At 44.8% G+C, this 16,089-nt stretch overlaps 1 protein-coding gene across 1 annotated transcript in view; it reads right to left on the bottom strand.

Annotated features, from left to right (window-relative positions):
• Positions 1–15,556, bottom strand: part of LOC115461972 (zinc finger protein 585B-like) — a 42,636-nt gene extending 27,080 nt beyond the window's left edge. Inside the window, exon 1 of the mRNA XM_030192055.1 lies at positions 15,451–15,556. Within this exon, the coding sequence (XP_030047915.1) occupies positions 15,451–15,537 (87 nt within the window). The 5' untranslated portion in view covers positions 15,538–15,556. The remainder of the gene's footprint in view (positions 1–15,450) is intronic.
• Between the last annotated feature and the right edge of the window lie 533 nt (positions 15,557–16,089).

Raw genomic sequence — 16,089 nt, 5'->3', positions numbered from 1 at the left:
GTTAAAAGTTTTTTTTTTTTTTTAAATTCTCGCTCTGGCTACTTGATAAACTAGAAAAATAAATTAGCAATTACAGCTAATCCAGAAACAGAGAAAGAAATTTAATAAGAAATCATCTACATTCAGACGGCAGGAAGGAGCCTATCCTTAGCTTGTTTTTAAATGACAACAAGGAAGGGGAAGGGGGGGTATAGAGAATTAGATTTAGGAATATCCTGTTCATCGTCTCGGGGGGGAGGGGGGTTATCAGAGACCAAACCTCCAGAGGCATAGATGAGGGGGAAAGAACTACACGGGAGAGAGGAGAGAATGATTATGAGACATATCAAAATTTTTACTTTGTAGTTTCATGGGTCTTCTGTTTCCCAAAACGAGAGTTTAATTCAGTGGAGTTTCAGACTTACTGATAGTTATGTTATAAATTTTGCAGCATTGGAGGGGAGAGGGAGGAGGGTGGGTTCCGGGTGAAACATGTAAAGGTTTTCAGATACTGTTCTGTATTTGCCACTAATTGTACTGTCAAGATTATCTTTGTTTATCTGTTATAGTATCAATAAAAACCGTTTAACCATAAATGACAACAAGGAAAAGCGACAAAAATCACAACTAGATTAAGGTCGTGGACATGTGGGGGATCGATACTGAAAGTGATTTAACTAGCCAGAAATGGCTCCTGACAGGTTACATTTATTTATGTATTCTTATAGCCCACTATTTTCCAAAAATGAGTTTCGCTTCAAAGTGGCTTACAATTTGCACAGTTAGGTGTAGTTACAGTAGTTTTTTTTTCGGTTAGGATGTGTTGTAGAACGTCTGAAGTTTGCGTACTTAGTTATAGAACGTTTTGTAGAGACAGGTCTTCAGTTCTTTTCTGTACTGGAGATAGTTAGTGATGCTTCTTATGGTCTTGGGTATTGAGTGAGAGTCCACCGGGACGGAGGAACGCCGAGATCCCACGACAAAACAGCAACAAAAAAAAAGGAGTGGGAAGTAGACCAGGCTGACCAGAGACAAACGTGGAGACTTCAGTCGATTGTAGAACGTTTATTGGTAAAGACTCGATACAGTACCGTGTTTCGGCTGGTAGGCCTGCATCAGGCGTCTTTAGAATAAAATACGTGAACAACATCTACTACGACTACTATTTATCATTTCTATAGCGCTACAAGGCATACGCAGCGCTGTACACCAAACACAAAAAGACAGTCCCTGCTCAAAGAGCTTACAATCTAGATAAGACAGGTAAACAGACAGAACAATTAAGGGTAAGGGAATAAAGAGGTGAGGATAAAGGACAGGGTAAGTGAGTTAGGAGTCAAAAGCAGTGGTAAAGAGGTGGGTTTTGAGTTTGGACTTGAAAACGGCCAAGGACGGGGCTAGACGTACAGGCTCGGGAAGTCTATTCCAGGCGTGAGGTGCAGCAAGATAAAAGGAACGGAGTCTTGAGTTAGCAGTAGAGGAGAAGGGGACAGACAAGAGAGATTTATCTACAGAACGGAGTACACGAGGGGGAGGCGTAGGGAGAGACGAGAGTGGAGAGGTACTGGGGAGCAGCAGAGTGACTACACTTATAGGTCAATAAGAGAAGCTTGAACTGAAACGTAAACACAAGATGGAAGAAAGTGGTCTTTAAAAAGACCTTTCGATAGAAAATGCGTGGGTTCTAAAATGAGCTGTCACGGCTTCAAACCCGATATTGCGTTGGCAGTCAGCACCACTGATCGGTTGGGAACAGCGAACAGGGGAAACCTCCACGACGAGCAAAATAAACCAACAGGCAAAGCCAACTCGGGAGATGGTGTTTGAAAAACGGTTTTATTGATTGCTTGCACAAAGGACCCAACACGGTCCGTGTTGCGGCATGATAGAACGCCTGCTTTAGGGGTCACAAATCGTGTTCTAAAAAAAAAGACATATAGATGCGTCATACATATATAACTAAATATAAAAGCATATTATATAATCAAATATAAATAAATGTGAAAATAAAACAATGAGAATAAAAATATAAATAAAAAAATAATAAAATGAGCATATATATATTATTTTTTACTAAAAACATGCATTTTTTTGTGTGTTTAAAAGCAGACGTGCCGGCTTACTGGCATTGGAGAAATCAGGTACACCTTTTAGCCACGTGGGAAGCACGGGAGGCTAGGGGCTCCCCGAAGAGATATGCACATTTTAAACAGATATGGGGCCCTTATTTGGAGGTATTAAGCCCTAGAGGACGTAGTATACTACTTAATTGGCACAATGCGACACCCTGAAGGTTAAAGAGAATTCTGATCACACATATTCTGTAGTCAAACAATAGCAGGGGGGGGGGGGGGGGAGGGAGGGGGAAGGGATCTCTCAGGGCTATCAGAATACAAGCCAAGAGGGAGATCGGGGAGAGAGGGGTGAAGGAGTAAACAAATGAATGGTATCATTGGAAAGAAGAGGGGGGGAGGGAGGGGTGGGGGGAGGAGGGTGGAAAGGGGGGGGAAATAATGTTGGATACTGATAATGATCACAGACGACAATTGGCTTTGTAGGTTCATATATGCAAGCTTTTATTTCTGTATCGGTTGGTCAATAAAATGTTGAAACACAAAGCAAGGGTATAGAGGGGGGGAAATTACAGCAAAAGTTTGATGACATTTCAATCAAAAGGTTTTGTTAAAGAAAACAGAGATTTGTATTAAGTACAGGTTTATTGACCTTTATATGTTGTAAACTGTGACATCAATAAAAAAGTTAAAACATAAAAGCAGACGTTGTTTATAAATAGAATATCAACAAGACACATGTGTATGTAGCATAATACGCTAATCGGTTGACCATATACTGTGCTCAGTTAGGCCCACTTCGTTGTGTTATCTACCAGAGAATTCCTTTATGACTTTATATGAATTCATATATCTAGTGAAACCACCGGTATTGACTCCTGAGGCAGGCCCTCTTTGGCCGAAACACGGCCCGTGTCGAGTCGGCGATCCCTGTTAATATTAGAATAAATTATTGCACTACACCATTCGTTTGCTGGACTTTTGTGTCACCTTTGCTGTTTGTACTTCAGCTCCAATGGTAGATCATTGCTTAAAAGGCAAATAATGATTTCAGAGAATTGCAAAGTCATAGAAAAAGTGGAAGAACCTTGACGACGAGGGGATTGTGAAAGCTATTTAAATTTTAGGGAACAATGATGGATTTATACCTGAAGTACGGTCACCTCATGAGGTATGAATGCCGAGACAGAATGGGAGTTCTCAACTGGTTGTTAAAAGTCAGGTGATTCGAGCACAGGCGCGGACTCGGAACCAAGATGGCGCTGATGTGAGACGTTACCCCAGACTTACCAGGAAACGCTCCAGCAGAGAATCCCGAGAGGCGTCCGAATACCCAAGATATGGGGAAGCGGAGAGGAAAGGTGAGGGAGGCTCCTGTTACCCCCGCTGAAATCCCCCTCTCGAGGCAGACGAAGCTGGAAAATTTCGGAGTAACGCTGGGACCTCGGATGACTTCATCTCCTGCTATCAGACCGGCTTCAATCGACTCGGTCAGCAGCGCAGACGGGGCTTCTCTCAGCCCCGACGTCCGTACGGCACCTCCTCAACCAGGAAGTGAGCGAGAGGGTTGTGCCTTGGCGGTTCCCATGCCCGAAGTGGAGAGGACCCACAAGGAAGGGAGCCCAACCGAACGCGATGGAAGCGAGGGTTATCTGGTAGGACAGAGATTTAAAAACATTTCTTCTGCGTTGAGCGATGGTTTGAAACAGATAACCAATGCCCCCCTTCCTGATTTGAGTGTAGTAGTTGCAAAACCAGCTGTTGTGACAATGGAGTCACTATGGGACCTAACTTTTTCAATGCATTCTTCACTACAAGCTGTTCTGGTTAAAAATGTAGGAGAGAGAGTCACGTGGTGTGATGCAGGAGTGAAGTCGCATTGGAACTGAGCTCCTGCGATTCCCCCATCATCTTACGCTATTAACAGCCTCAAAGGGGAAAAAACGAGCCTTAACATCGCCAGCCTAACAACTTGGAGACCGGGTGGTTTGAGATTACTAACCTTGGGCGGAAGAATGGCGGCGAAAACGCTCCGGAAAGATAAAGAAAAAGGCAAGATCGCCGAATCCAAGATGGCGCCCGGACAGCAATCGCCGAATTCGAGCGTCTGCTCAGTATGGACGGCAGAAATCACCGCGGAGGTGACAGCTGCGGTAGAGGCGGCCCTTGATAAAAAACTGCAGGCGCTGTTTGACCGCGCAGAATCTGCCCATGAACGGCTTGACGGGTTCCATCTCGATCTGGACCATATGCAACAGCGGATAAGTGACCTGGAAGACCGAGCAGTGGCAACTGAACAACCGGTGGAGGCTTTAAAGAAGAAAATAGTGGAGCTAGAGAACAAACTAGACGATTTAGAGAACAGGTCTCGTCGTAATAATTTAAGACTAATAGGGCTCCCGGAACATATAAAGGACTCAGAGCTGGGTAGTTTTTTAGAAACCTGGCTTCAGAACACATTAAAAATGAACAATCTGCCGGGGCCACTGCGCATCGAGAGAGCACATCGGCTGGGGCCGAAGCGCCAAGGAGCGGCGAGACCACGGGCGGTGATCATGAAGATCCTCCACTACGGCCATAAACAGGCGATTTTGCAGGCTGTAAGGGCAGGAGGGGAGCTTCGGTATGAAGGCCAGAGGATCCTTTGCTTCCAGGACTATTCAGCACGTGTAGCAGCGGCGCGCAAGGAGTTTGCGCCAGTGTGCACGGTTTTACATGAGAGAAAAATCAGGTTTGCACTGATATACCCTGCCAAATTGAAGGTGCAGCACGAGGGAGGAGATAAAATATTTGAAGAGGTGGCTGCAGCTAAAGAATTCCTCAAGAGTGTTATACAGGAACCGGCAACCTGATGTGGAAAAATGGCGTCATCTAGAAGAAGTCCGGGGACGGACATATGTGTTGAAAGAGATTTTGGACATGGACTAGAAGACTGTTAAGTATGATTAGAGATGACATCTCTATACCTAAACTGTGGGTTCAAGGGAATAATTGGACAGAGGGACATAGGGTAACTACCCGGTCTCGATCATTGGAGACAGGCATAAATACTACAGGATGGGGTCTCCCCATGGAGCAGTTGGTAATTTACATTAGTGGGGGAAAGGACACTATACGTGATGAGTTCCCTGCTGGAACTCAAGGGTTTACAGAATGGAAGGGGGGGGGGTGGGAATGCAGGGGGGGGAAGGGAGGGGAGGGGGGGAATAGGGGAGGGGGGGGGGGAGCAGGTCTGTTTGAAAAAGGTATGTAAATATGGTGGGAAAAGGAAACTAAGAAGTGTTGTGAGTATACAAAAAAGTGGAGGGAGGTGTAGGCTGGGACACCTTTCTCTTTATTATGGGTTTAATAACACATGTGAGCCAATTAGGCATGGCTATGGTTAAGCTAATATCCTGGAATGTGGGGGGTATTTCCTCCCCAATCAAGAGGAGTAAGATTCTACAGACCCTAAATAGACAAAAAGCGCATATAGCAATGCTACAGGAGACACATTTAACAGCAATGGAACACAAGAAGCTGTGTAAATGGTGGGTGGGGGACTATGTGGAAAGCCCGTCACCAAATAGGAAGGCAGGAGTTATTATCTTATTTCGCAAAGGGCTACATATTACAAAAAAGCGAGTAATTGTGGACCCACTAGGTAGATATGTCTTCTTAGAAGCCCATATAAATAATCACCCTTTCTTACTAATTAATGTCTACGCTCCAAACCAATATGACAAGAGGTTCTATCAGACCCTGGTGAGACATGTGCACTCTTTTGATCAGATGCCTATAATTATGGGAGGAGATTTTAACGCAGTCTATGACCCATTATTGGATAGCACTGGAACCTCTAGAGTAGGGCCAGTGAACTTGACAAAGGGAATCCCACGGCTGTGCTCGATGTTAGATCTAGTAGATGCATGGCGCCTGTACCATCCGGGAGAGAGGGACTATACCCATTTATCCAGGGCACATGATACACTATCCCGAATTGATTATATTCTGGTTTCAGCAAATAGGACCCCCTGGTTGCAACAGGCTGAAATAGGGCCCACACAGGTCTCAGACCATGCTTTTGTGTGGATCACATTTGGGGGTGGGGGAGATAGAACCCAGAAGCCTAGGTGGCGCTTTCCCACAGAACTGTTCTATGACCCACAATTTGCCACCTATATACAATCCCAGTGGAAAGAATACTCAGAGTTTAATGAGAATAGTTATCACTTAGACCCGATACTATTTTGGGAAGCGGCCAAGGCTGTGCTGAGAGGAGCCATAATCTCATATCATTCCTATAAGAAAAGAGCTAGAGAAGCAGAGATAGTCAGGATGGGGAAAGAAGTGGAGCAGGCACGCCAGAGATTTGGAGCTAACCCAACGCCTTTGAATAAATCAAGGCTGTTAGAGGCTCAGGCATCTTTGAACCAGTTAATACACGCCAAAGCTAAAAAATCAAATTTCTATTATCGATATCAGCTATACAAACATGCAAATAAGCAAGGGAAATTGATGACACGACTGATACAGCAAGTGGGTGGCTCCAGATATGTGTCACAAGTTAGAGATGCACAGGGGGGTATTCAGCATTCTCTGGAGGGAGTGAATGAAGTATTCCGGCAGTTCTATGAGGCCTTGTACTCCCCGCCGGAGGACCAGGGGCTTCAAGCAGAGTGTTATTTAGCAGGACAATCACTCCCACAGATCACAGCGATACAACAAAGTAGCCTTAATAGATTAATAACAGAGGACGAGGTGTGCTGGGGTATACGAGCCAGTCCGTTGCATAAGTCCCCAGGAGTGGATGGACTCTCCTCTGAGTTTTATAAGCTCCTCAGATCAGATATTATACCTTGTCTGACAGAGGTTTTCAATAAATGTATAGAGAGGGGGGGGCCTACCAGAGTCCCTAAGGAAGGCACAAATCATAGTTTTGTTAAAACCGGGCCGCGACCCACTCTTAGCCAGTTCATATAGACCAATATCTTTGCTTCCCTTTGAAACAAAACTACTGGCAAAGATTTTGGCAAACAGATTGGCACGGATACTACCGGAGATAGTGGAGGAGGCCCAGGTGGGCTTTGTACGAGAAAGATCAGTAGCCCGCAATATGAGACAAATTTTGGGAGCGTTGGAAAGTTTACATGAATCATCAACCCCGGCCTTAATAATTAGTTTTGACGCCGAGAAGGCATTTGATCGGGTTAATTGGGACTTTATGTTCGCCTCCCTGAGGGCATTTGGGATGGAAGGGTTTTTCTTACATGCCATAGAAACGTTGTACCAGGGACCTATGGCAGAGGTATGGGTAAACGGGCAAGCATCGGAAACATTCAGGATTGCCAGGGGTACCCGACAGGGATGTCCCCTCTCGCCCCTTCTGTTTGTGTTGGTGCTTGACCCTCTTATAAGAGAAATCCAGAATATGGAGGAGGTGAGAGGGGTACAGATACAGCAAACTTCCTTTAAGATCTCAGCCTTTGCTGATGACCTCTTAACTATAATACGGGATCCCCAGGTGTCTTTGCCGTCCCTACTGGACATTTTTGCTGAATTTGGGGACTACTCTGGTTTTCGTCTCAACTTAGACAAATCTGAGGTCATGACACTTCAAATGAGCGAGGGGCAGTGGGAAAATCTGTGTTGTCCACTTAAGAGAGTGGGGGAGGCGTTCAAATACTTAGGGATACAGCTCACCAAGGACCCCAAGCTGCTATATAGTGCAAATGTAGAATACCTGTTAGAAGACACCAAGAGAACATTGGGAAGATGGGCAGGGCTGCCGATATCGCTGGTGGGACGCATCTCCTTGTTTAATATGGTGCTTTTCCCTAAATGGCTATACTTTTTACAGACAATTCCACTGTATCTCAAGCACCAGGAAGTGAGATCTTTACAAAAACTGCTTACAAAATTTTTGTGGGCTGGGAAACGTCCCCAGATAAGATTTTCACATCTGATGAGGCCTTGGAGAAACGGGGGGATGGGGATGCCGGATATTAAACGCTATAATGTGGCATGTTTACTGCGCCATCTAGGGGACTGGTATCTGCAGAGGGAGGATTACACCCCATTGGAGATAGAAAAGGCAAGGTGCAGCCCCTTGGGCCTGATGTATGTCTTACACGGGGCATTAAAGGACCTACCGGCAGGACTGCGGACTAGTGTTTTGGTGGGGCCTTTAAAGGCCGTATGGAAGGACTTGGCTAGGCTGTGGTCCTTCGATCCTAGATGCAGTAGATTACTACCCCTTATAGGGAATGAAGCGTTCCGTCCGGGGGATGAAAATCCTATAGTGAGTTCCTGGGGAGAAGGGGACAAAGTACTTATACATTACTGGTTGGAGCCCAGCGGTAAGCTTAAAACAATGGCCGAACTAAACCTAGATGTAGCAGATTGGGGGGTATGTTTTGCATATGAACAGCTTAGACACTATATAGCTTCACTCCCCCGTGCTGCACTTGGTGTTGATTTGTCCACTAAGATGGGGGAATTATTTGAGACGACAACAGAGGACCCTATCTCGATATCAGTATTACATAAAAGGTTGTTAATGGCTAGACCACAGGGAGACCTTACACGAGTGGCAGCAAAATGGTCAGCTGACATACAAAAAAGGATCATCCCGAGAGATTTGTTGAAGGGGTGGAGGGGAGTCCTGAAATGGACGCAAAACGCAAACCTTCGAGAATGCCAGGTCAGAGTGATCTACAGGGCTTATACCTCTCAGTCGCGTCTGTGTCAGATGAGATATATAGAATCTGCCAAATGCAGACGCTGTAATGCGCCAGACAATAACTTCTACCATGCTTTTTGGAAGTGCCCAGCTATAACAGCCTTCTGGACAAGAATAGTTAAATATTTAGAAAAAATAGGAGGGAAAAAGGTTACTCAGCAGCCTACGACCATTTTGTTGGGTTGCCATGCGCCAGTAGAGGGGGGTACGAGATACCAGAACATAATGGCCCATAAGGCGTTTTTGGTGGGCATGAAGTGCATACTTGTTAACTGGACGCAAGAAATGAACCCCTCCTTCTGGCAATGGAGGAATCGCTTACATGACTTACTTATGATGGAGCTCCGGGACTCCCTGCTTAACCCTCGGACACAAGGCTACTTTTTCCTTACCTGGGAAGGTTATATTAACACCCTGTCTCATAGGGCGAGGAGCCACATTATTAATAAACTTGGAGCATTGTCTAAAGTTCCACCGGCAACTGATGGGAATTAAATGGGAATAGAGATCTTTTTCTACCAACCCTTTAGCAACTGACAAGACGGTAGAGCAGACCATGGCTGGGGGGGGGGGGAGGGGGAGGGAGGGTTTAGGGAGGGGGGCAGGAGAGGAGACTGTTTTATTTGGAGTTCTATTAGTCCTTTCCCAGGGTGAAATGGATGTCCTCCGTAGGGGGGTAGGGGGGCCATCAGAGCACAGGCCCCCTGGCTCGCCTGTGGAGGGGTATAAGCCCGTATAGTAAGGTTTGATCCTAATTTGAGGCTTTGTGGCTGCACAGTTGACACAGGCAGGTGGTTATAATTTGGGGGGCCCAGCGTTTGAACACACGGTGTCAATTGGCAGTAAGGAAAGTTGGGGGGAAAGGGAGGGGGAGAATTTGTTGTTATTAGAGGTTGATGATAACATGTTAGTTAATAATATAGGAGGGGGGGGGGATAAAGTAAAAAGATTAATGGAGATAAGCAATATCGTATAATTTCAATATTTGGTGTGTGTTGATTGTTTGTAGAGACATTTACAAGATGTAACCACCATTTTTGAGCATTATTTCTGTGCTTCATTAATAAAAATGTTGAAACCTAAAAAAAATGTAGGAGAAATTAAGCTATTAGCTGAAGCTCTATCAGTCCAAGAGCAGATTAATGCCCACCAGTTGTCTATGACTCAAGAATTTGAAGAAAAATTTCAGAGACTGGAGAAACTGAATAAAGCTACAATTAAGGATAGTAATTTTACTAAACGGAAAATGGAATATCTAGAGAATCAACAGCGACGGCTTAATTTGCGGCTTATCAACTTCCCCAGATCTCCTATTATTTCGGCTATTGATATGGTTAAAAAGTATTTGATGGAAGTCCTAGGGATGCCGGGTGAGTCCCTGCCACCCATAACAAGGGTAATTTACCTTCAGACTTTAACACCTAAATCTGGAAGTAACCAGGCTGTTGTGGATGGAGGAATGAACTTGACGTCCTTTTTAGAGTCTTCCTTAGAGGTGGTTACCCAAAGGACAACAGCAGTGGTAACATTTGAGCTTGAGATGGACAGAGAAGTGGTCTTAAAATTATTTTTCAAACATTTAGACTCATTGTTTTTTGGATCTAAAGTTAGAATTTTTCCGGATCTCGCAAGAGAGACCCAAAGTAGACGCAAGGCCTTTTTGGCATTGCGTCAAAGAGCTTTAAATATTGGGGTAATTTTTACTCTTAAATTTCCTTGTGTATGTCGGTTTGTTTACCAACAGAATAATTATCAGTTCTTTGATCCAAAACAATTTGAGGAATTTGTCTGTTCTAAGGAAGTTCAGAATGTAATTGTGAAAGTTTAGGTGCTCATACGGTCGCTGTAAGATAGGCTGAGAATATCACTCGAGTTTGTAATGTTCTGATTGTTAATTACTTTAACTGGTAACTATGTTAAATATATATCTTGGTTCCATTTATGTATTTCCCATATGGGGGTTGAAAAAGTATGATTTATTACCTTAAATGAGACAAAGTTTCTTTTTTATTATTTGTCTCAAAATAATGACTTGGGTTTTATTTTTTATTGTTTTTGTATACTTCTTGGATAAGTTGTATAAATTTGAAATTATAATAAAGTATAAATAAAAAAAAAAAAAAAAAAGTCAGGTGATTCAAAAGGCAAATGGATACAACTGATTGACGAAAACGAAGAGATATGTTTTTTTAAAAATTATTAATTTTTCAGTAACGAAAAAGGCTTGCGTTGGGGGCATCTGCGGTAGTGCTAGATTGGCTCGCGATAAAGTGGCAGCATCGGTACTGCCACTTTGTAAAAGGGACCCTAAATACTAAGAAGCCCATAGCTAGAAAATGGATTTCTTAGCATTCAGAGCACACTAAGCTTTAGTAAAAGGGCCTCAAAAGTTAGTAATGCTAAACTTACTACTACTTATCATTTCTATAGTACTACTAGACGTACGCAGCGCTGTACACTTGAACATGAAGAGACAGTCCCTGCTCGACAGAGCTTACACTCTAATTAGGACAGACAGACAGAACAAACAAGAGATAAGGGAATATTAAAGTGAAGATGATGAAATAAGGGTTCTGAACAAGTGAATAAGGGTTAGGAGTTAAAAGCAGCATCAAAAAGGTGGGCTTGCAAGGGCAGGCTTCTGTTTCTGTGAGTCTGACGAGGACGTCAGACTCACAGAAACAGAAGCCTGCCCTTGCAGATCAGCATCGCGGCCATGCTGGAGAAGAGGACAAATAAGGGATAAGGACAAAGAGTTGCAAGATTCTGGAATCCCAAAGAGTTGCAAGATTCCGGAACCCAAAGAGTTGCAAGATTCCGGAACCCAAAGACTACTACTACTTATCATTTCTATAGCGCTACTAGACGTACGCAGCGCTGTACACTTGAACATGAAGAGACAGTCCCTGCTCGACAGAGCTTACAATCTAATTAGGCCAGACAAACAGGACAAACAAGAGATAAGGGAAGTGAGGATGATAAAATAAGGGTTCTGAACAAGTGAATAAGGGTTAGGAGTTAAAAGCAGCATCAAAAAGGTGGGCTTGCAAGGGCAGGCTTCTGTTTCTGTGAGTCTGACGTCCTGCACATATGTGCAGGACGTCAGACTCACAGAAACAGAAGCCTGCCCTTGCAGATCAGCATCGCGGCCATGCTGGAGAAGAGGACAAAGAGTAGCAAGATTCTGGAACCCAAAGACTACTACTACTTATCATTTCTATAGCGCTACTAGACGTACGGAGCGCTGTACACTTGAACATGAAGAGACAGTCCCTGCTCGACAGAGCTTACAATGTAATCAGGACAGACAAACAGGACAAATAAGGGAAAAGGACAAAGAGTAGCAAGATTCCAGAATCCCAAAGAGTAGCAAGATTCCGGAATCCCAAAGAGTAGCAAGATTCCGGAATCCCAAAGAGTACTATTACTACTACTACTTATTTCTATAACGCTACTAAATGTACACAGCGCTGTACACTTGAATATGAAGAGACAGTCCCTGCTCGAAAGAGCTTACAATCTAATCAGGACAAACAGGACAAATAAGGGACATCTCGGTGTTTACCACCAGTTGATTTCTACAGCGAATAGTATCTTAAAGCGAATGCGCCAACGTACAGAGAGTCAGTGCAACGATTTCAGCAGGGGAGTACAATGATCAAAACAGGAACCATTACAAAGAAATTATGAAGTGTTTAAAGACGTTTTAACTCTAACCGAGAAAGGCCTGCATAGACTACATTACAGTCCACATCTCTGGAACGTTCTATAGCTTTGTAAACATTTTACAGCTTTGGGCTCCATCAAATGACATTACCTACTTGCAGGAGTGTGCTGGTAAATTTTTAACAACAGGCTCTTTCTCCGGACGTAGCCAGCTCTGCAGTTGGAAGGGCCAGGGGTGGCCGGGGGGAGAAACACTTGCCTCTCTCTCCTCCCTCCCTTTGTGCGCGCACGCTAGGCATACCTTTGCTGGCAGCCAATAAATGGACTGCCACCACTCCCAATGTCTTGCTCTGAGCAGCATGCTGGAACTTCTCTCACATGCTCGAGAAGTCCCAGCCTGCTGCCCAGAGCTGGAAACAAGGAGCAGGGAGCAGCAGTAGTCTATTTACTTGGCTGGCAGGGCTCAGCATCCCCACCAGCAAAGTAAAAGATAATCTGGTTTTCGCCCTCTCCACTCAACTGAAACTGCGCTTACTAAAGTCTCCAATGACCTATTACTGGCTAAATCCAGAGGTCAATATTCCATCCTCATTCTTCTTGATCTTTCCGCTGCTTTTGACACTGTCGATCACAGCATACTTCTCGATACCCTGTCCTCACTTAGATTCCAGGGCTCTATCCTTTCCTGGTTCTCTTCTGAAGAGTTATGCTAGCCCTTGCTCTCAGTAAAATACAGGCCAATGGCTCATAATAAGAGCTAGGCTTCTTAAAATCAGAATCATCTCTGATACAAAAGAGAGCTAGCTTGTAAAAATCAGAGATCACCTTTGACACAGTTACATTTCACTGTGGCAAGTGCTGAACTGGCAAGGGTGGGGGCAATCTACTCTATCAACAATCCTGAGATTGGCACCTGCAAGACGTCATAAGCAAGAGTTGCTATGGTTACGTAGAGATAGTGCTGGGTCAGCTGCACCCCGGGTGAGAACATCCAAAGGGGGGGCTACAGGAAGGTTTGGGAACATATGAAGTCATTCTGATCAACTGATAAGGACTAGGAGCCCAGTTGAGACAGCTGGGATCCATTGAAATGAATAGGGCCAAAATTGTATATAAGCAGCAGTTTGAGGAGTATTAGTTCAGACGAGACAAGACGAGACGAGAAGAAGAAGGAGATGAGAGGAGAAGACGAACAGAGAAGGGAGACTCCAGAAGGCTAGAGAGAGAGGACGTGCCGTGATATGCGGTTCCATTATGTGAATGCTTAACCTACCTGTATTACCATTGGTAAGATTGTAATAAACTATCTTATTATATCTACTACATACTGGGTTCCTTTCTAATTACAAGAGTCCATACTGCCTGACGGTGTAAGCCTGTCATGAGCAGATTCAAGGTTGGGAAAGCTAGATATTTGGAGGGCATATGTAACTTTGCCAAGAGAGATGAGACGGGCCACTGCTTCCGCTGCTGGATTAGCAAAGGCAGATTCGGAGAAAATAAACACTTCCTACCTCTCCCTCCGCACTTTCAGTGTTCACTCTGGTGGATCCTCTTCTACTTCTATCCCTCTGCCTGTCGGCGTACCTCAAGGTTCTGTTCTTGGTCCCCTCCTCTTTTCTATCTACACTTCTTCCCATGGTTCATCCCATGGCTTTTCCTACCATCTCTATGCTGATGACTCCCAAATCTACCTTTCTACTCCTGATATCTCACCTTGCATCCAAACCAAAGTTTCAGCGTGCTTGTCTGACATTGCTGTCTGGATGTCTCAACGCCACCTGAAATTAAATATGACCAAAACCGAGCTTCTCATTTTCCCCCCCAAACCCACCTCCCATCTCCCCCCGTGTTCTATTTCTGTTGATGGCTCTCTCATTCTCCCTGTCTCCTCAGCTCGAAACCTTGGGGTCATCTTTGACTCTTCTCTCTCCTTCTCTGCTCATATCCAGCAGATTGCCAAGACCTGTCGTTTCTTTCTTTACAACATCCGTAAAATCCACCCCTTTCTTTCCGAGCACTCTACCAAAACCCTTATCCACACCCTTGTCACCTCTCGTTTAGACTACTGCAATCTGCTTCTTGCTGGCCTCCCACTTAAGTCACCTCTCCCCCCTCCAGTCGGTTCAAAACTCTGCTGCCCGTCTTGTCTTCCGCCAGGGTCACTCTACTCATACTACCCCTCTCTTCAAGACCCTTCACTGGCTCCCTATCCGTTTTCGCATCCTGTTCAAACTTCTTCTACTAACCTATAAATGTACTCACTCTGCTGTTCCCCAGTATCTCTCCACACTCGTCCTTCCCTACACCCCTTCCCGTGCACTCCGCTCCATGGATAAATCCTTCTTATCTGTTCCCTTCTCCACTACTGCCAACTCCAGACTTCGCGCCTTCTGTCTCGCTGCACCCTACGCCTGGAATAAACTTCCTGAGCCCCTACGTCTTGCCCCATCCTTGGCCACCTTTAAATCTAGACTGAAAGCCCACCTCTTTGACATTGCTTTTGACTCGTAACCACTCGCCTCCACCTACCCTCCTCTCCTCCTTCCTGTACACATTAATTGATTTGCTTACTTTATTTTTTGTATACTAGATTGTAAGCTCTTTGAGCAGGGACTGTCTTTCTTCTATGTTTGTGCAGCGCTGCGTACGCCTTGTAGCGCTATAGAAATGCTAAATAGTAGTAGTAGTAATTCAGCAGAGGGCCTAAGCCCACATTTTGGGAGCCAGTTGTTAAAGTAGCCATGGAGGGCCCTACTTTAACAACCGGCTCCCAAAATTCTTAAAAACTTAACAACCGGCTCTTGCGAGCCTATGAGAGCCTGCTCCAGCACACCACTGCCTACTTGTGAGGACTTATATCCTGCCGCCCATGGAGAACATCTACTACAGGTAAGTAATTTTTCGCTTTACTTAGCTATAATCTACAATACTTCCTTTTACTTTGTGCAGTATTTATTACACAGTTGTACTGTCTAATATTTCCTATTAAGCAGCGTAACATTATTCACCTGGGTACAAGTAAGTAACCCCTCTTCCATCTGGCGCCTCTGAATCTTGGATGTAGAATTCTTCCTCTTCTTCAATCCTTAATAACATATCAGGATCGTTCCTTTCATAGCCTGTTTCCAGGAATAAATGAAAAAAAATCAAGATACGATTCCGTTTATATTCGCAGAAAAATGCAAGCAGTAGTTCTCGGGAGGGATCTGCTACTGCCGATCCTCAGAAAACAGACGGATTCTGGAGTTATTATGCCTTGATTCAAGGATATCGGTAGTTGAACAAGTCATACACTTTATAATAAACTACTAAAGAGGCCCGTTTCAGAGCAAATGAAATGGGCACTAGCAAGGTTTTCGTTGCCAACACCCCCCCCCTCCCTGGCCAACCCCTTCGTTGTTCTGCCATTGCTCCGCCCCCGTCATGACGTTTGACGCGAGGGCGGGGCCCGGAGCGATTTCCCACCCCCCACCCCGCCTCCGTGCCTCCCTCCCTGCCAACCCCTTCGTTGTTCTGCCATTGCTCCGCCCTTGAGGACGGGGCCCGGAGCGATTTTGGTGGCTTCACCACCACAAACCTTCGAACCTTTTTGAAGGAAGTCAGGGCTTGGCTTCCCTGACGTCAGTGTCCTCAGAACGTTGAGGGTGA

The sequence above is a fragment of the Microcaecilia unicolor genome, chromosome 1 (assembly GCF_901765095.1).
Source record: "Microcaecilia unicolor chromosome 1, aMicUni1.1, whole genome shotgun sequence".
Classification (NCBI taxonomy): Eukaryota; Metazoa; Chordata; class Amphibia; order Gymnophiona; family Siphonopidae; genus Microcaecilia; species Microcaecilia unicolor.
Note: the sequence above shows the minus strand (reverse complement) of the source record. Positions and strands in the feature narration are given on the sequence as shown.